At 34.4% G+C, this 26,979-nt stretch overlaps 1 protein-coding gene across 20 annotated transcripts in view; it reads left to right on the forward strand.

Moving 5' to 3' along the window:
- Positions 1–26,979, forward strand: part of RIMS2 (regulating synaptic membrane exocytosis 2) — a 453,372-nt gene that overhangs the window by 343,307 nt on the left and 83,086 nt on the right. For 3 of the 20 annotated variants that reach the window (XM_066334670.1, XM_066334663.1, XM_066334697.1), the window contains one exon: positions 18,711–18,811. The exons of 14 other annotated variants lie outside the window; for them this stretch is intronic. In XM_066334670.1, coding sequence (XP_066190767.1) covers positions 18,711–18,811 — 101 coding nt within the window. Of the gene's footprint in view, positions 1–3,031; positions 3,065–13,658; positions 13,695–18,710; positions 18,812–26,979 lie in introns of all 20 variants that reach the window. 3 more of the 20 variants (XM_066334689.1, XM_066334705.1, XM_066334653.1) reach the window with 2 other exon arrangements.

A 26,979-nucleotide genomic window follows, 5' to 3' on the forward strand; every position in this document is an offset into this window, starting at 1 on the left:
AGGAAAAGATAAAACTGAAATTAAGAAAACTCTTGAGGGGAAAAAAAAAAAAGTAATTAACTTACATCCTCTGCTGCTGTAAGGATTTTAGTTGAGTGTGTTTGCCATGCAAAGTTTTTTTGAACACTGAGTTCCTAAAAACTTCTCTTCAATGGCTGACATTACTTACAACTAACAGTTCTGTGTCAAAGCATGATAAAAGAGATGGTATTTATTTCGGACAGGTTTCAGACTTCAAGTTTTCATTAACTTTTTATGTTTATTTATTGAGATTTTCCTTTGTTCCCAAATCTGTATATAATAGCCTTATACATAGTACTCTCATACATTGAGATGAACAATTGATGCAAACAAATGCTAGTTCCACAAAAAAGCAATAAATACAAATTGAAACTGCCTATTGATATGATGTAAATTTAATAGAATTGGTGATGTTGTTTTATTCTTGCATTTAAATGTATTTCTATCAAAAAGATTATTTTGTGCAATAAAAGAAAAGAAACAGAGAATTTTCAAACTATTGTTTTAGATTTATGGCATGATGTCTTAATCAGGAGAAAATTGATTCACATAAGTCCTATTGTTTTTAAATAATCAGTCTATTAGTAATTCCTTCTTCACATCATTATTTAAAGGAAGTTGGTGCATTACCATGCCACAACTACTATTAATTCTCTAGTATCTCCAACAATAAATGCAAAAAATATTATAATCTTTTTATCTCAACAGATGAGGTATCAGTTGATCAAGTATCCACAGTAAGACGGCAACTATTATCTTTTTTTTCCCCTCTGACTTAGAATTATTTTTCTAATAAGTTTGATAAGTAAAAACCTAAAACTGAAAAATACTTTTAGCTAAGAATGATTTTTTGATTGCCACTTTGATATGTAAATATTTTTTATAACAAATACTTTACATGAGGACTTTTAAAAATGATACTTTAAAAAATATTGGTATATGTGACTGATATGCATGCAAATATGGGTAATTTGATTCTAAAATATTCAAAGAGAGCTTCCTTCTATTCAGTTGTGTCTGTCTGGTATTACTAGAATACCTTGAATTATCATACCAGACATATTCCAAGTTTGGAAATAATGTGATTCAATACTTTGAAAATTTATAGAGAAGGATTTCTCTAACTGTAGGCTACGTCTCAAAGTTGCTCATTCTTACGGATATTAAAAATAATAACCCAAGGATAGTGGGGTCTTGATGGAGACTTTCTAATAACTGGTTTTGCTATAGTAGGAGTGCTCACTTCAGTGCTATATATATGTAATATAAAATATTTTCAGAACATTTTGAATACTTTTTGCTGTTTTGATGGTGCTAATATTGATTGATGTATTTATTTAGCACTTACAACAATTATAGCTATATTATATTAGTATGAGTATCACATGACATGGAGTAGATCTTTGTGTTTTCTTATTTGTGTTTCTTCCAATGGATTCTTTGTACTTGCCCAGAGAAAAAAAATATTTATACTCCATTATTGTTTTTTTAACATGCAAAGATGTAGCAACCTTTTTAAAAACTGACAGCTGCTATGCTTTCACACTACATATCTCATATATAGCACTAATGCATTGTCATTATGTAAGCAAATTTAATTGCCTAAAAATACATTCTAATTATGTATGTTTCAAGCTGCTTGATTTTGCAACAATTTTGGTACAGTCTTGAAATTTGATAGTAGATTAAAATATAATCTAACACTATAATATAAAATCGTTTAAGTATAGAAGAGGGGTTATCAGATAAAATTCAGTGTTGTCTTTAATTTTGTTTTATTGATTTATGTTGCTTATTCTAATTTTGCATTTTTTCAATGATAGCTTGACATTAACTTTAAAATGCAGAAAAAATTACAGATATTTTTGTGGTGTGTAAAACTTTCTGGGCTTTTCTATCTAGTATCTTCAGCATTAATAATTTATGAGCAGTGTTTTTTGACTCATTAGCAAACTGCATGTTGGAATTAGACCAAGTTTATAGATTTTTTTTTTTTTTTTTTGTATTTCTGATGATTTTTAGGAGAAAACATATGTTCTGCTAGCAATAGTGGCTTCACAGTTCTTTGTAATTATTATTGCTTTTCAAGATGAATTCCTCCCATTCTTTTTCAACAAATAGATTTTCGGTACATAGCATGGCACTGTCCCTCAGATGTTTTCCATGTCTAAAATGGCCGTGTGCTTTCCTTTGAATGTGAAGTAATAAAGTAATGAGAGTGTTGCTTTGGCATTTAACTTGCATGCATTTGTAGTAACCTAGACTTCTGTGACATGAGACCAGGATTGGTTCTGAAAAAGTATCCTGAATTGAAAGCTAATAGTTATACATTCTCTTTTCTCACGTTCTCTATTTTGGTCTTGATAATTTTGCCTTTGGCAGAGCGTTACAATAATGCAGTCCTTTCCAGAGTGTGTTATGTGGATTCTGAAATATCTGAGCTTGTACATACACGTGCAAAAAACCAAAAATTATTTTCTGTGTTGGGTATCTGAAGTTTGGTTCAGCATAAATTACAATAATCTAATTGAAAAATCTAATAACAGAAATCCCTTGGACATTAAACCGAGTGTTCAATACTTGAAAGAGAAAAACAATATTTGCGTTCAAGTAGATAATGTTCAAAAAATTGAACAGTCATGAACAAAAGTATTTATGCTAGTTAACATACCTTTTACTATCCAGCTTTTTCTTCAGCATCATTGCAAGGATTGACTTTGCTGTCAATTATAACTTTTATTATTTCCTCAGCTCCTATACTAACTCTGTCTTTACTGTTCTTTTCCAACAACAGTAGTTTAACCACTTCTTTCTCAGCTTTCTTTTTTCTTCTAGTGTCTTTTTTTTTCTCTTTTTTTTTTTTTTTCTCCACTTACTAACTCTGCTCTGCAGACTTCTCTCTAAAACAATTTTTGGCCCTTTCCCTCAGTGTCAGTTTTAACCTTCTGAATACATCCTCTCACGCCCATCTCCTTTGTCTATGTCTGTACATTACACGATGTGATCACAGAAGAAGCGGAATCATCAAGGAGAACAAACTCAGGTCTGTCTCTTCTACTGCTTTTCTCTGTGTTATTTTTTTCATTTTACCTTTTCTATAGATTTTACCACAGCTCACCTCACATACTTTTCCCTCTCTTCCCCCTCAATATACTGGCAAAATATTGTCAAAGTGTAAGAATTCTAGTTTAAGACGCTTTTGTAATTTCTATTACCTATAAATTGTGTACTCTATAAAAAGTGATGAAATGTATCTGATGACAAGTAGGCTATACCTTAAGACTTTAAACTGATTAGATTTTTATCATGTCAGTTCTTACTTCCCATCTCAAATTATCTAACAATTAGCCTTTAAACTACGAACTAACACATGGAAACAATCTATAATTTGTTTCATCTATGCATTTGAAAACTGCTACAAAAACTGCGGAAACCTTTATTGAACTAGTTATTTTTGTCTCTGGGAGGATATAATTTCAAAACTAAATAATTTCAGGAAGTTAAATTTCATGCATTGGAATTTCAAACTTAGTTTTTTGAATGAAACTTCTTTCAAATATAAGTAGAGTTTTTAGTGAACAAAAGCTCTTTTCTCATACCGAAAAGTGTAAATCAAAAAGTTATGAAAGTATAGGAGCAAGAAGTCAAAACATCGAAGGCGTTCTCAGCTGCATTGTTTATGAGCTTTTATTTCATATTGTGCATTACTTATGCTTTCTTTCATAACAAATTTTAATCTGCCATTTTATTGGATTTTCCATGTACTTTATATTACTGGCAGAGAACTAACATCTATCAAGGCATCCTAGCTCTAAAAATGCAGTTATTGTTCACACTTCCCTGCTTGTTCACTTTTGGTATGTAGAACAACAGTGAAATTCCCCATATTTAAGTTAAATAAATTCAGCTATAAAATTTAAATTTTAGGATTACTTTGTAAAAGCTTTAATTAATTTCCTGTGTCTCTGCTATTATCTCAACAAATTAAAGAAACCACTTGGATGCCATTTAGGTTAGCAAATCGAGAAGTTTTGGGGTACACTGGCTGGTCCATTAAACTTAGGTGATATTTAGTGAAACATTTTTGTCTTTTCTCTACAACTGGCTCCTTCAGAGCTCAGTTTTACCTTTTGTACTGATCTTGTCCTAATTGGAGTCATAGATAATTTTTACAGAATCTTGTAGATGTTATTTGCTGTGGTTTTCATGTTAAACAAATCTCAAGCTAGAAATTGTTAAAATTACAGGGTAAAAGAAGTTGAATATGGATAGGGAATATGGATATGAATATGAATATGGACAACTGGCACGGTTTTCTGAAATCCCACTTTTGTAAATCACTGCTATTAGGAATAATAAATAAATAATAATTAATAAATTATGCTGTAGAAAGACTGAGTTTACTTACCTTGTGTTTATGATTCATTGCCAGTTCCTGTGCAGTGATTCTGAATCTCTTATTACAAAAATGAAGTTAGGAGATTAGGTGACCCATTTCCTATCTGTTCATAATAGAAGCTGTGGGCCTTTTTATTCAAAAACCTTCCTCTGAATTATTAATTGAATCAATATATTGAATCAGAATATGCAATAATTCCATATCTGTCTTGATGTTGGAAGAAATCAGACATTAAATGGTCAGGAAAAAACCCATTTATTTTCATCACCTGTGTTTCTTGAACATATATAAGTAGGTAATACTGGGTATTATTAATTTTTTTGACATTGCAATTCTGCACAACACTACCTAGCTCACTGTGTTAAGTAAATATATTAGGCACTGATGACTTTAATTGTCTAGCACACAAATGTAAAAGCATGATCAGCGCTGCAGTTGCAATAGTTATTACTGCCCTTAAATTTAGGGGAAAATTATTGTGTGTATAGTACCATATTTCCAGAGGTACTTTTGAAAAAGGTACTGCTCTATCTTTGCCTTAGTAACAAAATAGATTACACGTTTCAATACAAGCCACTTGGAGCACAGCTTAAAAGCAAGGGTGACATTTCGAAGGCATACTTGAGTAAAAAGTGTTTTCCCATTGTTTTAGAATTTGCTTTAAGAAGTGTGGATCTAGGATTATCACTTTACAGGTTTTCTTAGGAAATGGTTTTCACATAGTTTATTTATCATGGCTTTTTTTTCATGCTATCAAACATTCATGTATTCCAGAGGATTAGCTATTGATTTTAGGTGTTGTTAGACCAAGAGGTCTTGTGAAAGCTAAATATCTGATTATGTTACAATTGTATGGATAGAAAAATGTTGCCCTTTCCTCTCTCTGGATATTATAATCTACAATGGTTAAAAAAAAAAAAAAAAAAATTATTTGTAGAAAAATCTAGATTTTTTTATTGTAAAGTTTTATGAAAGTGTGTGCAAAGCTTTTGCTGTATATTTCATGCACAAAAGCAAATTCAGAAATCAATATCAATTTAATATCAATTTTGTTATCTGAGAGCAGTCAAGCTTGATAGCTTCCTTAATGATTAAACCCTGGTTTTCTTGGGTGAAGGAGGAGCTTTGCGATACAGGATTTTCACAAACCTGCTTTGAGATGCAGGGTTTTCATATTTTTCAAATCTATGTGTTTCATAGGTTTAGATATTGAGAAATCTGTTGAGGAGATATGTGCCTGTCCACATCCCCATGTATTCATGAGAAATACTTCCCTTCAGGAGAAGTGGAAGTGAGCTCATGTCTGCCCAAGTGATGCCCTAAGTTTTAGCTTTCATGTTTTTCAGATTTCGTGCTGTCTAGGGGTGTAGTTCTGAGTCTCATATTAAGTGCTAATGAGCTCTCTTCACAGAGCAGGTAGACAAAACAAATCCTTTTCCTGCTGAAGACTAAGGACAGCTTTCAGGCCCAAAAGCATAAACAACGATAGACTGAAGGAAGGAAGAAGAAGGATGGGATGTCACAACCTGAAACTATAATTAGACAATTTAACCCCAATATGCAAATGGACCAAAACTTATAAAAATATAAGATCTCGTGACTAGTCAGCCATTTTTTGGCCATTCTAAGTCTACCTCAGGTGTAGCCCTGGTCAGGCTCTTGTCCTGCCCAAGGTGTATCCTAAAGGCCTTTCAATAAATACCTACTTTATTCTCTAGCTCTGTCCAGTCTGTTTCAGGTCAGCCTTCCTAAAGCATCACAACAACCTTAGTGAAAAGCAGACATCTTTATTCTTGTCTGTAAGATGGATCAGACCAAGTGCTTTTCATTGTGCCAAAAATTACTGGCAATTGCACGTAACACTTACTGTGTTCTTCAAACATATGAAATACAGAGAACATTCTTCAGAATTCCAAAAATTAATCTAGCTGACTCAAGTAATTGCCCAAAAAATTATCATCAAAAGATTAGAAAGGCAGATGCATGCCAGTACAAAGACAGTCATTGCACATATAGCAGAAATAGTGCTGGGTATTTAATTCTAGGTTGATCCCAGGATGAGAAGGGTTGACATAGTAATGCCCAGGTGTTCTAAATTTCTAAAGTGAATGGAAGTTTGAAGACAGTGGGAACTGTTCCATTTCTAAAGGGCCATGAAAGGCAGGGAAATAGATATTGAAGTCCGTTTTTTGAATCTCTGGCATAAAACTGTCATGTTAAGAGCACACAAAGGCTTGATTAGAGTTTTTGTTAACTTTCAGAGTGGAATTCAAATAGACAAGGACTTGAAATATAATTTTTTTCTGTGTTTTATTACGAAGTCTCTTTGTAATAACATGATTGATGGAAATGAAGCCTACAAAAAGTAACAAACCCTGCAGAAGATGACTGACCAAACTGAAAGAGCTCATAGACCTGGACAGTGGAGGGACAAACAGTGAAAGGATGTAGCAAATTCACTATAGAGGCAAAAAGGACAAAAAATTGTACAGTTGAGAGTGTTTAAGAAATCAACTGCAGTAGAAGACAAGGAGCACAGGTTTTTAAATTCATTCTTACAGAACCCTGTGAGGTTTTTCAAGTCTCCCAAGAGGGAATCTACTGTGATGTACTTAACCTTTACAAACAGAACATACCGCCCCTCTGCTTTTGAGTTGTTGTTATTATAGTCAATATTCCATGACACACTTTTCTTTAAAGAGCAGGATGATGCCTTGTTCTGTTTCCATTTTCCTTATGTTGAAAGAACATTTCTGGGTAGGATTTGTAACATTTAAGGACAAATATGATTAAATTACCTGTGCATCTCTGAACATCTGTGATATTTAGTTTGACAGGCTTGTTTAGAATCTGGTGCCTTTGACTGTAAAAGAGACATTTAAAGCATTTAGATCTGTATTTGGTCAACAAAACCCAAAGGGTAAACTCCAAATTCAATCTACTTTTAAAAATCTGAATTCAGTCTCTAGGTGCTTAGCATAGTAATAGATGTATCATACTAGATGGATGGGAGGTCCTTTGTCCTTATTTTTTGTTTTGTTTGGAATTAAATCCAGAAAGCAAAGACTTCCAAAGTAGCCATCTGTACTAAATGACAAAAATAAAGGCTGATCATCAGTCTGCTGAAGCTAAAATAGTCAAAACATCATATTATGTAATTTAAAATGACAGCAAAATTTTGCAGAATGTTTGGTAGTTTAATTTGTAACGATTCTGACTTCTAAATATAGGTGATGATTTTGTGTTCTTTGCTTAAATCTTTGACCACCTTTTGAGTTATTGAGATGCTAATGAAGATGTCTTGCATTCTTCAGATGGCTCAAGAATGTCTATTAATACCTGTTAGCTTTTCTGAAAGCAGAGACATAATTATTATCAAATGTTTATGCCTATGATTGGAAGTGGCTGTATCAGAATGTGAAATTCTCCGTTATGCTGTGGAGTGTACCAGTGGTGGGAACTCTGAGAAGTATGTTTAGCAAACAGGATGTTGGCAATCTTCATAATAAGACTGTCCTCAGGTTTTCCTGAAAACAATGCTGAGTTTATTGTGTGGCTGATCTGAATGGATTTTTATGAGTATAGAATATAAGGGCCTACTAACCACTCAGATATTTTCTTCTACATTTTCAAAATCCTGTTTCATGTCATTTGTATAGGAAGGATGTGCCAGAATTCTTGGGAGAAGCAAAATGGCATGTTTTAGCTAATATATGACTTACTACTTCTTTCTTCCATGCTTTTTCCATGTAGGCCTCAGTATTTTATGAAAGCCATCAAAGTGTGTGTACACCTTTGTATGAGGCAGCACACAAAAGTATCACCAGCTACCCTGCAAAAATCACCTTGGAAAAGGATCTAGGAGGCATAAAAAAGGGCTAGCCATAGCCCTAAAAATCACTTTAATACATATGCAAAATGGAACTTTCCATCCTGCTTCAAAAGATCTTTGTCCTTTATCATCTACACTCATCTATACCTAATGATGGAGACCTTAGCTGACCCTGTCAATTTATAAACTCAGGATTGTAGAGATTCTTTAGCTTCTCTGTTTAGATCACCACACCATCTTATTCAGTTCTTTTACTAAACAATGCCATGTATTCTGCAAATAATCCAAAGAAGCATTATTAGCATGCTTTTAGCATTGTGATAAAAATTTAAGTAGTGAGAAATGTCCCCCGGGTTTTAGTCTTTCTTTAGTGTGGCAAGCTTGAAACCAACAAGAAAAAACCCCACAAAATGAAAAGAAAAAAGCTGTCAAGCAATCCTCAAATAGAAAACAGGAATGTGAAGCCACGTTCCCTGCTAGGAAGCTGGCTGGCTGCAATAGTTGTCTTTTGAGCATGCCCTTTTAAGGGCAATATTTGACACTTCAGTCAAATTTAAACAGTAATATAAAGTATCAAGAATATATAAGTAATGTTAAGTTGAAGAACACTTCAGCAACCATTAATTATTTTTCTTTTTATTCAGACTGTGTTGTGGATCACAGATTTGGAAAGAACTTCTTTGCTGCAACAGTTCCTTTTTTATATTTGCCACAAATTGGGCGTAAAGGCCTGGAGTGAAGTTGAGTAACAATTTATATCACAGCATCTGATACTTTGCTAGATCTGTAGCAGTTAGGCAGTTATATTTTTCACAGTGTTGAAAGGCAGAATGACAAATTTTGGAGCTAATTCCTTAGAGGTAGAATTGGAATTGAATAGCTCTGCAACAGGGGGAAATGTACTCCGTTGAGTACAGGACCTCTAACTGGCAAGTTTAGATGTTTAAAGCAAATACTTCTACATTTTATGTTTTACTTTTAGGAGACAATCTTCTTTCCTTTGCCTGATTGGATAATAGGGCTATGAAGATGGTGCAGGGGCATGAGTAGAAACCATATAAGACTGACTGAGTTGGCTTGGTCTGTTCAGCCTGGAGGAGACTGAGAGGAGACCTCATGGAAGTCCTTGTGAGGGGAAGGGGAAGGTCGAACACTGATCCCTGCTCTGTGGTCCCAGTGACAAAAAGGGAGGGAATATTGTGTCAGGGGAGCTTTAGAACCACAAAAAGGTTCTTCACCCAGAGGATGGTTGGGCACTGGAACAGCTTGGCAGGGGTGACAGCACCAAGCCCAACAGAGTTCAAGAAGTGTTCAAACAATGCTCTCAGGCACCTGGTGCAACATGGTGCAAAGGGCCAGGACTTGGACTCAATGATCCTTATGGTTCCCTTGCAGCTCAGAATATTCTGTGATATTGTGATGTTGTTTCAGGGATTTTTTTCAGAATAAAATTGATTTTCCTATATTCTTATAAATAGCATTTCAAGAGAAATCTCTAGTAAGAAATTCAACTAGCATTTTTTGAAGTACTTACCCAAAGTTATGGTACTACATATATATTTGATTTTAAAAATAAAATTTTATTTAATAATTTGGACTACCTTGAGAAATCAGACCCAGTTTTCAATAAAGCACATGAGTAGAGGAGCTAATTTATCCACTGTAAAAATAGAATTCCTAGTCATACTGCTGATATTAAGTGTCTTCAAATATGAAAAATAGAAGGATAAAACCTTTTATGTCATTGACTTATCTTATGCCGAACTCAGAAACAAACATAGGAGTTCCATGTCTGTCTCTTGTAATGGCATGCATATCCTCCAGCGTTGGAAACTGCAATTTTTTTCATTCCAAGCAAGGAAGTCAAGATTTATTTTCTGTTCACTTTATGCAAATTTCATTCACCTGGATCCCAGGTGAGAGGGAAGAGAAAGATCAAGACAGAACCAGTATCAAACCTTAAGTTTGGTGCACTTAGCTGTGAGAAAAGGGAGAAACCCTGGGAAGAAGACTGTAAGAAAGCCCAGCACCTCCCAGATGTAACCTTAAAACTGCCCAGTCAGGCTGCTCCTTATCTTCACCAGGAAGCCAGCAAGGTTGAGCCATTGTTCAATACTGCCATCAGTATCCATGACTAGGGAGAAATCTGCTAACCTGCTTCTTCTGTGAAACTGTTATTCTGTCATGTGCGGAGATGGGCTTGTTCTGTTCCAAGGAACTTGAAGTTCTGCTACATGAGAGGTATGCTTCTTGGTATGAGGTAGGAGAAGTCTAATGGGGTCCTTGCACCTGCAGATGCCCATCAGAACAGCAAAGCTCATTAAGTTAAGGCATTTCCAAGAAAATTGAGGCCATTTTAGACCTGATTTAGTTCTTGACAAGTCTACTCTTGAATCAGGCTCTTATTAGGAATTCTTTTCTATTCATTTTATCTTGCAGTTACATGTTAGATTGTTAGATATCTCTCAGATGTATTAGGACCAGTTAGAAAGAACAGGGAGATAGACCACGGAAGCATGGCTGTATCTGCTAATAAACAAATGTCAGTGGTCATTATAATAGCAATGTCTACTATGATGATAGAAGAAGGTTTTGAGAGAGAATATTTTAGCATTTTAATCTGTCTATAACTGTAGTCATCTCTATATTTCATCAACATATTTAAATATATCTATATTTTGATTAAGCTGAAAACACAGTTATTTTCTGTAATGTGCAGAAATGACTCCTTCATGAAAGCATTGATTTTTTTTCTCCGAAGTGTATAGATCTGAAAAATATTAGTTCTTGAATTGAGATCATTACACCACAGGATGCAATATATGCTTTTCGGTTTGTAAGCCAAGATTAAATCAAGTAATGTAAAAAAATACTGACTAATGTGATTATGCTGGTAATATAAAAAAAATCAGATCAAGATTTTTTAGGAATGACTGGTGACTTTGTCATTTTGTTATTCAGTTTGAGACATTTTAAAATAATCTCATAGTGATTTATGGGTTTTCAGCAGTTTCAAGACATTAAGGCTCTTTAGAAATTTTTTGTTTTAAACACATTACAAACAAAAGCATTAATTACTTTAGTATCAACATCCTGACCCTGCTCTGAATTCTTTAAGATGTGATGACTAGTCCCATAGCTGCAGTGAAGATCTTTGTGGCTGCGAAGTTGATATTGTTTTACTTGGTAAATGGATAATACCAATCTTGTTAAGTTCTACTGCATCCACCCAAGTGAGATCTTTCTCAATTCAATCTTCTGTCCTTTCTAGTACTTCTTCAGGCAGCTCTTCATAATACATCTGAAACCTCAGTTTTAAGAGTAGGATCCATTGTGTTGACCTTTCTACTAAAAATCTAAAGAATATACCTATTGTAGAGATTTATCATGGTACTTCTTTTAAAATTCAAGAATCTAATAGAATTTTGTGTTTGCTAATACTATGATATTAATTTCTACAATCCCATTTGGAAATATTTTTCTATGTACTTTTTATACCTAGAACAAGGATGCATGAAAGTTGGCTAGGTTTCAAATTTTTTATTTTAACAATGTATTTATTTAAAGATTCATGTTGGAAAGACATCCAAACATAAGGATGAATGGACTTCTAGGCATCTTAAAAAATTAATTACCCTACATAAGATTAATTAATTACCATATATAATCTATATAAGATTTCTGTATTAAGAGAATATTTAGGCAAAGTAAAGATTTCGTTATGCAGATGTACTAACTTAAAAGTGTCATGATTCTCTCTGAGCTCAAGCTCAAGGGTGTTTCAATGATTCAATTCACTTTCCTCTGTTGTGACTTGTGTTGGATCAGTGGTAAAGCTTTCTGCTTTAAAAAGTAATGCAGCAGTAGAAAGCATTGCATTTGTTTGTACATTTTGTATTTGTCACAGCAATTTAAAACTAAAAGAAAAAGTAAAATAATTGAAAGGTTGAAAAGCAAACGTAACTGTCATTCTCAGCTATTTGCTTTGCACTGCACACAGCCCACATAGAGTAAGGCCAGGCTGCCCAAACGCCAATGCAGAAGAATGCAAAAAGCCTTATTTAAAAATGGTATAGAGTACAGGGCAGGAAAGGTTAAGGGAATGGGAGAAGTTCAAAGAACTGTTTTAATACCCACTGATTTCTGAAAGTGTAGGTTTATGGCCTGCCATTTCTGTTTCCCAGTAATAGTTCCACTAGAAATGGCCAGCAGAAGAATAATCTTGATCCCACACATGACAGGAAGCCAGATACTGTTGAAGTGTAGGACATTATTTATACTCTCTGCAGGAACACATTTTTCCTTCTTATTATTCTACCTTGCTTGAGTATGATTTCTCTCTGAGTTTGACTTCATCCTCTACTTTGATACCCACCTGCAAAATGGTATTTCCTTAAAATACAACTCTGTTTTCCTCTTCAGTCTGTGTACTGTAAATTAGATCATAATTTTTTTAAGCAATCCTCAATAACCAATAACTCTGGAAAAATATTTAGTTCTAGTAATGCATACTATTTTTGGTGTGTAGCTTGAGGGCTGTTGCTCCATATTAATATGATTGTTATAATTGAATTAAATATAATTTTGAAAATGAAGCATTTAATATATTTCTAATTACAGCAAATTTCATTTGATTTAAAATTCTTTCATATTATTTACCAAAACTGGATTTCAGATTATTTATGGGCTGCCAAATTATTTAAATTAGATCCAATGTATTTTCATTTTTTGTGGCAGATGAATGCCCTGAGCCATTTACAACCTTTGATATATATTCAGAGTATTTGCTGGCATCAGTCAGCTGAGTTTATGTGCATGAGCTGGGTTCTGAGTATTGATTTTAGTGTCTTTTGTTCTTCATAATTTTTAAGTCTAAGACAAGTTACAGTAGTATCATTATTAAACCTGTATCAGAATTGATTGAACTAAATGAAGATTTAAATTGCCAAAACCCGTTCTGACACATTCAATTTTTATGCCTGAACCATTAGACTGTATCTTGTGTATGCACTGCATAAAACCTACAGCACATGCAAAATTATTTTACTTCTATTTTTGCGTCATCCCAATCAAGGAAACTGTAAAGTAACTCTACCTGACACCTGCCTTTCTCTCTCTTTCTTGAGTGTGTTAATGATTCTGGAAGTGCACAAAATATTCATGGGTTCTCTTCAGTAAATGTTCAGTAAGAATACACAAATGTATACACTAGCATGCAGTGAATATGCCTCTAGATTTAGAGCATCATCCTTGGTTGGTTGACTAAATTCTTCAAGTTCTATTAATTTGTTGATTTTTGTTGTTGTTTTCCTTTTTAATGCATTTTTATATTACTTTTTATTATTATTTCTGCATTTTTTCTCTCCCCCTCTTTTTGCTTTGCATATTGCTTTCATTTGTTTGTAGAAGAAAAGAAAACAGATCCAGAAAATGGGGATACAGGTAGGGTGACTTATTAAAAATATGTTTGTGTTTTTCCCTTAAATTCCTTGGTCTGTTATGTTTAAACAAATATGTAACAAAGAATTCAAGTGCAATTTTAATGTATTATGCAGATTTCAAAATAAACACTAGGAAATGGAACCTAAGAAAGGGCTTTCCCAAATGTATTTCCTTTGCTATTTTCAGGGTGTCAACTAAGGGTGAGAAATGGTAAGAAAGAGACCAGAATCAGCTACACTTTAATACCTCTGTTCTGCCCTCCTCTCTCCAGACACAAAGTGTGCCCACCTGCACGTTTTTCTGCTCTGTTACAAGTTTCTGATTTCCAAAATATCAGTGTTACTTTAGTCCCCTTATCATGAGTTTTTTCCCCATGCCTTAGTGGCTATGCCTCCCAAATTTTCTGTCTCTTTTGTCCATATGTATTCAAAACTAAATCTGTTCTAATATTATAAGGGAAACTTCACTCTTCTTCCATACCAGATTCCCTTTAATTCTTTGTGCCACAGAAGCATCACTTTATCATGAACTCCTCTTCCAAACTGGTATAGGATCCTGGTATAGGATCTCCATCACCAGCCTCTCCAGGAATTAGAATGGTTTATTAAATCCCACTGGAGAAGACAAAGAAAGAAAGAATGAAAGAGCAGAGGTCTCAGATGGTTTTATTTTGATTTTAACCAGATAGATTTGCCCTAGGCTGTGCTGGATGATAAGGCCAGTTTGTCGTCCCTTTTGTCTCTCCTGTAGATCACAGGCTATTGGCTGAAGAGTCTTACTGTAGAGAGTAGCCAGTATTTGACCTGAAGAGCAAATAACAATCTTTAGCTCCAGGCTAAATTCAATGATTCCTTATGTTCTTATAAAACTGTGACTCAGTGAGCAGCTGAAGGGTTAGGAAAAGTTAGGTATTAACCAAATCACTGATTACAGCCCTTCACTTCAGCAGTGAAGTAGCTGAATCTTATCTTATTTCAAGTTAAAACATGAAAATAATACTTTTTATTTGAAGCTGAAGCAGTGATTTTAGTGCCTGTCCTGAGTCCTATTGTAGGAATGGAATTGTACAGCCACCACTACCTTCCATTCCATGGAAGGAATTATGTGGATCAATAGGGCTTGTCCCTAGCTTCCACTTCAATAAAAGCATCAAGCAGAGTTCCTTTTTCTACTGTTTTTAATAGGCAATAGTAGGAACAGCTCAAGCTGGGTGCCTCTCAGCTGGGGCTCTGCCTGTTGCTTTTTGCTGGGTATTATAGTCTCTATAGGTTGCTTCATTTTCTCATTGCACTCCTGCTCATCCAAGCCTGTTTACAGCACCTGATTCTTTTCTGATTTTTCTCCCACAGCCTCCTGGCACCCTTTTTTCTGTGTCTTGAGAAATTTCCCTACTTTTGTTACAAAGTATCCTATAGCTAAAATTGAAATTATAGTTAATTGTCTAGTGGTTACATTTCCATAAAGGTTGAAATTCATGTGGCCTAAGGTTTAATTTACTGTAGTCATTCAAGCTAAGCTCTAGAACAACAGTCTCTCACTGCAGTCCTTTTGGATCTGAGAGGTTACAGGGCTGTACTGCACAGTACTTCTGTGCCTTATTCTGATATTTCAGGAGTCTTTGCTCTGTAGCTGCATTGCTTTCCCTCAGCACATTCTCTTCTGAAAATGCGGGGAATGGCTGGTAATGAATCAGCAGTTGTCTCTGTCAGCCAGGAATTGCCTTGTGCCCATGAAAACCCCACTGAACAAGCCTTGAGGCCATGGGGTTTTAATGTAAGAGAGCAAAATAATCAAAGTTCCGGAATGTTGCCTACAGTGAAATGACCCCAGTTAGGCCTGATGAACAGCATCAGGCTTTGTTCCTCCCTTCAGTCTTAATTTTTTGAGTTCATATGGCTGAAAATTGAGTGTCTCATTGGATATTTCTGTTGGAGGCACAACTGCTGTTTATAAGCAAATTTCTGGAAGGATGTTCAAGCAGAAATGAAGTAATTTTACCTGGCCAATTGGTTGCATACACTTTGATACATTGTGGCAGTACTTCAGTAAATCAGAAGCAGCTTTAACTTTTCTCGTGCCAGTCTTTATAGTCCTGAAAATATGTTGTACTGGGCTCCAGCTCTGGATCCAGTAACAAAAGGGCTCAGTCAGCCCTTGAGTGATTTAGGTCTGTGAAAGCTTATGTTCCTGCACTTTAACCACTGTTGATAACTAATAGTTATACACGGGTTAGTTTTGGTTTGTTGACACATGCTCCATAAACAGCTCCTGACTGCAGTGGAGTCCTTAGGAAAGGGCCAATGTTGTCCCTTGGTTACCAAACTCATGTTAAAAGCTGGAGCTTCTAATGCACACAGACAGTTACTGAACTCTCTACAAGTATTTTCTGCTTCTGCTAAACCCTTCCACATAGGTGTCAGCTGAGCAGAGGATTTGCCAGTGGAAGTGGAGGTGATGATAGCTCTGCATTCCCACCACTTAGTGTGACATGCTTTCATGGTGGACCATGGGGAATGGGAAGTGCCATGACACTCTCTCGACCTTTCCTACTGCCATGCAGGTCACAGCTGCATCTGGCTGAAGTTACAGTGAGCTCAGCCCCGGGCAGACAGTAACTCTGCACTCTCTTTCTGCATGTCAGTTCCATGTATAGTATAGAACCAGAACTAACTTCTGCTTTATGAACTATCCACTGCCCTCAGGTTTTCCTCTTTTTGCATGTAATTGAATTCACTCACTTGTTAACAACAGTTTCAAAAATACAGTGGAAGTTAGATTTTCCTTTAAAAATATTTTATGGGAATTGAATTTTTTTTTTCAAATTTTTTCTGTCTTGTTTTTCTCTTGATGAAAATAAGCTACAAATTTTGCTTGTTTTGAAGAGGACTCACACCCAAGGCCTTATATCTTAGGCTCACCTTTTCATGTATTTTGTACATATCTTAAGCAATTGGATTTGTGGAAATTTAAGTTTGCCCATTGATCATAGATAACAATTAAATATTTTCTCAAGTAATTGTGAAATTTCTAAGTTATGCTCAGGAATCATTATTTCTTCACTTGTAATTTCCTGAAAATTGGCCGAATTTCTGGAGATAAAGAAAGCATGCCATGATTTCATAATAAAACGTAAGAAAAATTGAAAAAAATTCCCTTCTAGTGAAAAATGTCTCCTTTTTTACATTACTGAAAAATGACAAGAAGGTTTTGATTTCAGCAAAACATGATTTCTTTCTTTGAGAGGAGGCTGGAGTATTTTACTTCAAAATTAGCATGTGATACTTCTGCCATTGAAAAAAGAAAATATTTTCCAGTGTGAAGTTTTTTGTTTCTGAGGGAAGAAAGAATAGAGCTTTAAAAACTAGATCCTAAAAATGTCACTTCATCTTAATGATAAATTGACAAACAGTGCCATGGGTTCTATAATGGTTGAGGAAAATTATGATCAGAAAAATTATCAGTATTTTATTTTAGAAATTTCATCAGCTGCTTTCTTTTTCATTTTATTTCTCCCTATATAACACCATTTATTCTTTCTCATTAATTTTTTTAAAATTTTAATTTCTCTTAGAATTTTTGATGAAGTCTTTTCTTTCATATTGTTGTTGAGTGTAAAGAGAGAGAGTTAGAATCCAAAAACTAGAAGCCAGAGTGTTTATAGAGAACAGAACATCTTAGTGTTTTTGCATTCCCACTTCCTTTTACCTCCTCTTCTTCCAGATTTCCTATGAAGTGCCACAACATCTACCTGGCAGCTCTTAAAGTATTTGCTACTACCCCTATTGTTCTCAAGAAAGAAAACACAGAGCTGAGAGGCCCAGGTTCTGTGCAGAGACCCACTTTGCTGTTAGATTATGACCTACATCTAAGGTTTAGCGTTTAAACCATGTTTCTGTAGTATACTGGAATCTAAGTTCCCTGCTATACTGGAATCTAAGAATCCCATCTCAGTTCCATAAATATAGTCCATATCGCTCAATACATAAAATATACAGAAACTTCTATTTATGATTAGTGATATTCTGAAAATTTTAATCCTAGACAACTTTTACATTAAAATTATGGATAGTCTAAGAAAAATGTCAGTCAAAATGAATGCTTTTTAGCATTCAGTGGATAATGATTCATTCTTGACTTATACCAAGTTAAAGTGGAAAAGAATCAAACTTGTGTGTGTATGATAGCTAATTATATTTTGTTTGAAAATCTTTTCTGAGCTGCTGTCTTCCTCTTTTTTTTCTATTTCTCAGCCTTCCACCTCAGCTTTGGCACTTACTTCCTTATTATTTTACATTGTAAATTGTGGTGTTATGGTACCAGTTTGTTGAAACCAGCTACTGACTGATTCATGTAGTGAGACCCCATCCCTGACTAAAACTAACCACGTATTTTTTCCAAGAAGAGTGAATATTGAAATTGTTCTTGAAGCTGTGTTTCATTAGAATATAATACAGTGATGCCACTGGGTGGCTCTTTAAGATTTCTTTAGTCATTCTTTGCATTTTTTGAGCATACTTAGAATATACTCACATAGTAAATTGAAGATCTGCTAGTCCATGGTTGTTACCTGATTATTAATTTGATATGTCAGACTATAATAGATGCAGAACTAGAATCTCTACCAAAAGTAAGCAGGTTATCTTTGCATTCCTCCTTATTTAATAAAAGACTTGATTTCTCTTGAATATTCTTAAAATTGTAACATTATATTCTGTGGAAACATTGTGTTTCATTTATATTGAGTTTTTTTAACAAAGTTGGCTTCAGTTGAATTGTGTAGATAATACAATACTTATTAAGATTGTTCTGAAATACTTATCTGCTACTTTCCTCCTGTTACAACTTTTTTATTTTCTACAAAATCGTAATTCAGGAGCTAAAATTATATGCACGGAATTTAAGTAAATCAAATTTCATCTCTTTCTGTTAAAACTTCCATGAGCATAATTTTAACCTTGGAATTGATGACTGCTTGTGTACTTATTTTCTTTTTTTCTTCTGTTTTTAACTTAACAGGTGCAATGGATGTAGAAGAAAGGAATCGCCAAATGAAAATGAGCAAGTACAAACAGGTAGCAGGATCAGATTCCAGGCTGGAACAAGATTATCATTCTAAGGCAAGGGAGTTTTGTTTTGAAAAGCAATAAAATATGCTAAACTGAAATATTCTACTTCCTATTAGAAAGTAATAGATGAGTGCCAGGTTGTTTCTTCAGTAAAACTTTCTTGTGTGTCTATAATAAAATTTTGGAAATGTGCAGCAAAACTCCTAACACACAGTGTTCTGGATTGTTAAAATTTAAGAAAGATAAAGCAAATGAAAGAAGCAGTGTAATTGTCTATCAGAATGAACAACAGTGCCATGATTTAAAAACTCAAAGAGAAGGAAAAAAGAAGTTTATTGAGTGATGGAAGGCATGAGAGCTATTGAAACTTGTTCATGGCTTTCACATAGTTGAACAGAGAAAACTGGAAGATGCAGTGTTACTGAGTTTAATAGTGGCTTTTTAGCACTTGGAAAAGTGTTTTATACACCAAGAAAAGCTTTCACCCCAGTTCTGGCAGATTGCCAAGAATCTGAATATCTACATAGTAGTATAACTTTAAATATACTATCCAAAATTTCCTGCTATCTGGGACAGGTCATGTCATATAGAGTGTGTTAATTAAAATAATCAAGATACTTTCAATTTAAATTTCTATTATACAAAAATAATTTAGTGCCCTCTAAAAGACTTCATTAATTGAGGTCGCATTTTAAGTGGAAAACACGAGACTTCTGACCTATAAAATCAGGCTGAGGAAGAGATGTCTGCTTTAGACTTTTATTTCCAGGTTGTTTTTCCTTGCTCCCAGGATTGAAAAAGCTGCTTAAAATTAGACATTTCGTATTTGAATTCAAATAAAATATCAAAATTATCAATTATCAACCATCAATTATCAATTTTTATTATATTAATAATTAGTTTTGCAGATAATGTAGACTAATACACTTAATATAATCGCTTTCTAGAATATGCGTTTCACTGTGGGAAAATAGAAGTGCTTTAGTAAAGTCCATTTCCAAATGGAAAGCCCTGTCATTGAAAATAGATTTGACAAAATTAAGAGTGTGAAAATGGCTTAAGATACTTTAAAACTCTGTAGATGTGCTGCACGGTTATTTGGGTATTTTGCAAATGTAGTTTTAACTGCACAAGGAATAGGAATGTTTATTAACATGTAAGAGGGATTTGTCATGTTTAGCTGTTTCTTTTATTTTGATGCTTATGGGAAAGTATTTCTTTATTGTTGGCTTTGAAAGGTGTCACCTTTGAGAGATGAGCATAATACTGTTGAGTGGACCTTATCGTAAGTGTTGTGATTGTATGTACCACAAAAATATAACTTTATGTACTGTATGTATAACCAGACTTAATCTGCTGATTTTCCTACTCCCTCAACGCTTAACTGAAATTTGAGTCAGAAGTAGGACTGGTGCAGATTAAACTGGTTCTCCTGTAAAGGACATAGACAGAACATGACTACCTAAGGAAGTATTTACTACGCTTGTTTTTCTATTTCACCTACACCTTATTATTGGGCGTTACTCTACACCTTTTATCTTTTTAATTATAATTTTACCTTCAGTATTATTGGAATGTATTAAAGAGGAAAATTTTAAATGGAATTATTTTATGAATATGGTGGTTTATTTATTGCACACATCAAACAATGTCTCCAGAAATAAACAATTAATTTACTCTTCTGCTTAAGTGTAATTTCAGTACTTGAAAATAAGATATTTATTCTGTCAAGAAACCTGTGGAACCAGACACTGAATATTCATATATATGTAGTAATTCAACTACATTCAAAGTAATGCGTTTTTAAAATTGTGTAGTTTCAAAGCCATGTGAGAACCATAACTCTCATAAGCCATATGAGAGTTGTCTTCACTTTTTTACTGCTTCAATTCCCCTTAATTAAATTCCTATATTATCTAGAGACAGAAAACAAGTAAGTAAAATTTATCTACCTGGTTTCTACAAAAATTCTTATGGAATCATGAAGTGAAACACGTATGTCAAATGGTGAGTGAAATGTTCTGTACAGTGTACAAGGAATTCAATATTTTAAACTTTTCAACTGGCACAAGCAGGCACCCATGAGTGCTATGCCTGAGAAAAGCGTCAAAAGCCACATTCAAGAAAGCCAGCACATAGAATATTCTTTGACCTTTTCTGTTCTATTTCTTTCTTTAAATAGAAGTCAGCAGGTCAACAACATCTTTATGTCCCTCTTGATTACTTTAAGTTAAGAAAAGATATCCAATATCCTTCCTTGATGAGAAGACAACAGTTATAAAAGTAGAAGTTCTATTAAATATTGAAATATTAAAACAGGCATCTTGTATTATATCTCTCTAGCTTTGTTTTACCTCTGGAAGACAGTACTAGAGGCTTTAGAGGAAGGCACATACCCTTTTGTGGAGCATAGTCATACATTAAGAAGTTTGTGGGAAAGTTTCAATTCCAGACCTCAGTGTTCTTAGAAGCTGCTGAAATATGAAATGGATTCTCCCTTATATTTTTTCTTAATGATTCATAAAGATTGTATTTGTATTATTCTTATATATGCATCAATATTTTTGGAACAATATTCATTCTGCTTTCATAATATTTTATATACATTAGTTTAGCAGTCTGCAAAAGACTTATTTTCTGAAATAAATTCCTTCAGAAGCTGCTGAAGTGTGGTTTCAAGACAGACATACGGAAAGCAAGTAACTTTCATATAAATATTAACTTTCATATAAATATTTACAGCTAAGCAGATGAGAGAAAAACATTGCAGACACTAAGGATTAGGTAAATCAATTTCTGGTATTGGAACAACTATTTATTTATGCTTGTTGGGTACTAGTAAACTTGTACTAAATAGGATATATACTAAAGTCTGAATTACAGTGCTGGTAAAGGCTGACATACTGGAAAACCTGAATTATGGAAATAAATATGCTCAGGAGCACAAGAGACAATATTAGCTATTTACCATGCTGTGCTTCTGCAACATCAGCCCTATTTGTGTAATGTCCCTCAAGAATGTTTCTGTGACTATTGTTTTGCATAAGGACTAAGCTTCCCAGTTCTAAATTGTTAAGATGTGCTGTGACAAGGGAAAGTCCAAGATGAGAGCTGAGAGAGCCACATGCTGGACTCACATAGTTCACATTTTGTAGAACTGGCTTTTGGAGTCCCCTCCCAAAGTACCTCATCAAACCTCTCTAAACCTCTCTGCCTTGTTTCCTGCTCCATACTCCCAGCATTTTGGGAAAAAAATTGGCAGTGCTATGTTTGGTGAGCAGCATCTTCCCCTGGCCATTCCCACCAGTGCTCAGATTCAGGAACTCCTGCTGACAAATTTAGAATGAAGGGTATGAGAAATCATGTCATTCCTCTCTCCTTGTGCCATGAACATGCACAGTGGATCAGCTGAGGAGAGTTAAAAAGCTTTGTTTCTACTGTGGAAAAAAAAGAGAAGATACTTCCGGTATATAGAACCCTAGAAATCTTTGCAATCAGTATGAAATCAGTGTAGAATCCAGAGAGAATTCCATTAACTCAGGTTAATATTAGCCACTACAGAGAAGTCTGATCACTGATGTCAAACTGAAGGGAGCTGGATTCATGTAGAAGTTGCAGGAGTGAAAAACTATGGCTTTCTTCAGGAACAAAGGTAAAACAGGGACTGGCAACTAGCTGACATCCATTTAAACCTCTAAGTATCTTGAGACTAATTTTATTTGTTTTATTGGGAAAAAAAATAATGACCTGCAAAAAGGCAGAGAAATCCAGTTACATAATGTAGCAATTAGAAATAGTCAGTAATGTAGTAATTAGTAATAGAGTATGTGAGAATAAGAAGAAATAAAGTTGGGAAGAAGAGGTAAAAAAGCAGATAAAAACTGATTTATTTTTTCTGAACAAGCTTATTTAGCCAAATGTTAAAAAGAGTACATTACAGAATAATACAGAACATCAAAGAGGATTTCCTAAATATGCCTTTAATCATTCATATTCATGATAAGACAAACATTTTGCATCATCAGATGTCTGTAAAGCTGCAATTCCTGATAATCAGTAACCAAATTCAAGTTTCAGATACAAGCATAATTCCCTGTGTTCGGTGTAGGAGAATAGCACTATAAGGCATGCTACTTTGTGATGCTCTGGCCTGATAACAGCACCAAGACAAATTAAGCTTTGGAAAACCTGTCAAGCATTGTCTTTAGACTTTTGAGTAGTGTATATGCAGCATGAGGACACAGAACAGCTGCATTTCTTCAGAATGAGACACTTTGATTCAGCAATGAATCAAGCACAACCTTATGGGATTTCTGTGTGAGAGAATGTGAAAAAGGTAAGATCTGGAGGCAGAAGAGGCTCAATTTGAATGCCTCAGAAGCAGATCTTAATTGTAAGGTCTTGTAAAGTGCCTAAGTGCTGCCAAGAGCTGCCTTTTTCCTCTGAAACCTGCAGTAAGTGGTTGTGCCATGAGTACAGTTCCATGTAGAATCCTTTGACCTGTGCTGTTGATTGAAATATTTAATTTAATGGTGTTTTGGGAATCCCTTTGACTCGTCCTTAATAATCAAAGCAGAGAAGTACACAGAACAGCAGAGAGTGCCAGCAGAAGCCACCTTTCTTCTTGAAACCCTTGTGGAGAAGGGCTTTAAACAAACATTCAACTGAAGGGATGTTGGGGACTTTGATATTTTGCTGTATATCAGCTGTATTAGATTTATATGGATTTTATATTGACAACTGGTTTAGAGTTCTCAGAGGATCAGAAGATGCTCAGTAATAATTTGATAATTTATAATAATTATAATTATACCTCTTTAATCTATATTTTTTCTTACAGCTGATGCTGTTACGGATGTAATTAGAAATATTCAAAATGCTAAATACACAATGGAGGCTATTTAGATATCCATGTGCCCTCAAAACAGTTCAAAAATTGTTTTTCATATACTTCTTTTTAACATACCAGTTTAAATTTTAAAAATTTAAATATCTGGATAAAACTTGGAGAAACAAAATAATTCAAATGGAGCTGTGCTGGACAATAATTAAGAAAGCAAAGACTAACAATAAGGTCTAGTTAGCAAAGACTAACTAATAAGGTCACACAAAAGTATCCAGTGCAATGTATTTCTGTGGAAGGCACACACAGCTAAGGGCCTAACCAGTAGAATTTGATAGACTTAAAAATGGGAATAACAGAGTTATTCTCTGCATCTTCCCATTGCCCACCTGCACCTCAATAAACTCTTATCTTCAGTAAATAAACCAAATGCCAATTAGACCAACTAAGGATTTCCCAGGTGAGGAAACATTTTACTTGTTTCCTGTTCCATGGCTTTTCTGCTTTCCTATGGACTAATGAGTATTGTACTTTGGGCCAGAAACTTGGTAGGTCAACCAGCTGGTCTGGAAGGACAGGTCCTGTCACTGCCAACAGCCTGTGAGTGCTCAGGCTGTCTAATCAATCACTCAATGCGTGTGTGATTTGTTAGGAATTTTGCTGGTCGGTGGCAGAGAGTCTCTCTGGCCCATAGTGCTGGTAGCATTTTTATTTTCAATTTAGTATCTCCTTGTATTTTAATATATATATTTTTAATGAATTGCTGAAATGGAGGTTGTGGTTCCTATAAGTACAGGATTTAAAGCTCAATTATAAGACTTAAAAATATATCTAGATGAAATACATTCAGAATTCCTGAACTGAACTCTATATACATGGGAATGTAGAAAATACCTCTTCTTTAATTTCGGTTTTTATCAAACTACATTATGCTGCTGTGTTAGAATTAATTTAGTGACTTTGAATATAGATGTGGGTTGTGTGATTTAAATTATTTTCCTCTTCAGTAAAAGATGTGAAAACTGTTAGAAAGGATTTCTCTTGCTGTTATTTTTCTTTTTCATTAACTTCAAGTAGTCTTTTTACTTATTTTGGCTTTGATAATTTTGTAATTTATTGTTTTTTAATCTTGAGTATCCATCTCTCTATCAGAAATTCAGGGTATTTTTAAATGTACTGTGGTTAAGAAAAATACTGCATTCACATATGGTGATTTGGGCTGAAATTTAAACATCTGAAAGGAGACTGACACTGTCTGTCTTTAGCTATTGACCGGTACTTTCTGTTGTCACACATTTTCTTGTGTTTTGTATAAGCTTCTATTGTTAATCATGTTTAGAAGGAAGAGGTTAAATACATTATAGAATGTTTTTAAAGAACCATATAATTTTACAATGAATCTCAAAGAGAAAAAATTACTCCAAAAGTAAAAAACAACAATCAGTCTATTTTGGCTCTGAGTTTTCATTAGTTATAGGAATCTAGCAGGAGAAAAAAGGAGTTTTCAATAGCAGAGAATTGGATTTCCATTAAAAAAAGCAGAAATTCTGAGTGTAACAGTCTTGTGTTTTATAGCAATGAGTTAAATATTCTTTTACAAAAAGCAAGTATTTTCAAAAAACAATTTAGCAAGTACATATATATCAAATATACAGCAAAATTTATATCAAAAGCTCTCTGTAAAAGCAAGTTTCAGTTGATCATTGTAACCATTTCATTAATAATCACATTTTAAACTCACCTGGATGATATTTTGATCAACTTCTATCTAGAGCAATCACTGCAATTTGTCTTAAATCCTTTTATTGTTTTTATAATAGAATACATTTTCCTTTCTGAGTAGCTTTGTGTAGACAAGTGATTGCTGAACTGTTAGTCTTTTGGTTAGAGTGGCTGTCTTTTCATAGTAAATTCAAATATTTCAGTGTACAGTTTTTATCTGAATTTAAGCTGTAAAGTTCCAAGATGCTATTGAACTAAGTGACAATTACTGTGCAAAATACTGACTATGCTTGAATTAATTTAAGTTTTTCTGAAACGGATGTAATGTTGATAATAAGTGAGAAAATCTACAGAAAAATAAGAAAAAATTAACTGGGAAATATGTACTAAATATCTGGGTGTCAAGGTGTGACATTCAAAAATAGAGAATATATGAAATTAATTGAATTGCTGCAACAATCAGGGAACTCTAAGAAATGAGAATGATAATCTGTGATAACATGTATCACACCAATTTGTGCTACTTAATGCTGTGCCATGCAAATATGTACAAAAAAAGTAATTTTTGACATATGAAATACAGGTCTAGAGCAGTGGCTCCATGATGGAAAGAGGTTTTTGCTAGATCGGTTTGCTGGATTACTGACCTTGAAAAATTGAGGAAAGTGCGGCACACGCTTAGAAAGGACAGACCTGAAGTCTCAGTGCAGGGCTTGCGTGAGACTTGCTTTAATGTGTAGGATTCAAAATGAACCATAGAATCTTAGAATGGCCTGAGTTGGAAGGGACCTTAAGATCACCTGCTTCCTATTCCTCTGCTATGGGCAGGGACACCTTCCACTAGACCAGGCTGCTCAAAGCTCCATCCAGCCATGTCTTCATCACTTCCAACATGGGGCATCCACAATTTCTCTGGACAACCTCTTCCAGTGCCTCACTACCATTACAGTAAAGAATTTCTTCCTAACATTCACTCTTTCAGTTTAAAGCGATTACCCCTCATTCTATCACTACAGGCTCTTGTAGAAAAATCCTTTTCTGTCTTTTTTTACTGAAGGCTTCAATGAGGTCTTCCTGGATCCTTCTCTTCTCCAAGCTGAAGAAGCAGGACCTTTGTTTGCTTCACAGAGGGTGGCTCAGAAGGGACAGAGCACTGTCAGATTTAGGGGCAGGAATTCTGGCTGCCCCCTCATCTCACATCTCTACCACCCTGCCCAGCTCCAGGAGGTGCTTCTGGGACAGGCCCTGGACAGCTGCTCCCTGTGGTTTAGCTGAGCACACCTTAGAGGGACAATTTGCCCACAGTTTACTGTTATCATTGTAACTCTGGCTATAAATAATGTTTTAGTAGTGTGGATGCTTTCTTCATATCTGGAAGTGCTCCTCTTAATTAAATAGGCTGATTTTCTTTGATAGCAACCCCAAAATTATCCGTGAAAATTGAACCAGTTTATCAACTTTTTTCCAAACAATAGGTTTGTGGTTTCAAGGATTTTTTTTTGCCAGCTGTTACACAAGAAAGAATGCTATGTGCATCTATCAGATTTTTCTGTGGATTTTTGATTATTATTTTATTAAGTACCTTAACTACCTAAACTCTTACAGTTTTTTTTGGGGTGGTTTTTTTTTTTTTTTTTGGTTTTTTTTTTTTTTT

The sequence above is a fragment of the Sylvia atricapilla genome, chromosome 1, assembly GCF_009819655.1.
Source record: "Sylvia atricapilla isolate bSylAtr1 chromosome 1, bSylAtr1.pri, whole genome shotgun sequence".
In the NCBI taxonomy this organism is placed as follows: domain Eukaryota; kingdom Metazoa; phylum Chordata; class Aves; order Passeriformes; family Sylviidae; genus Sylvia; species Sylvia atricapilla.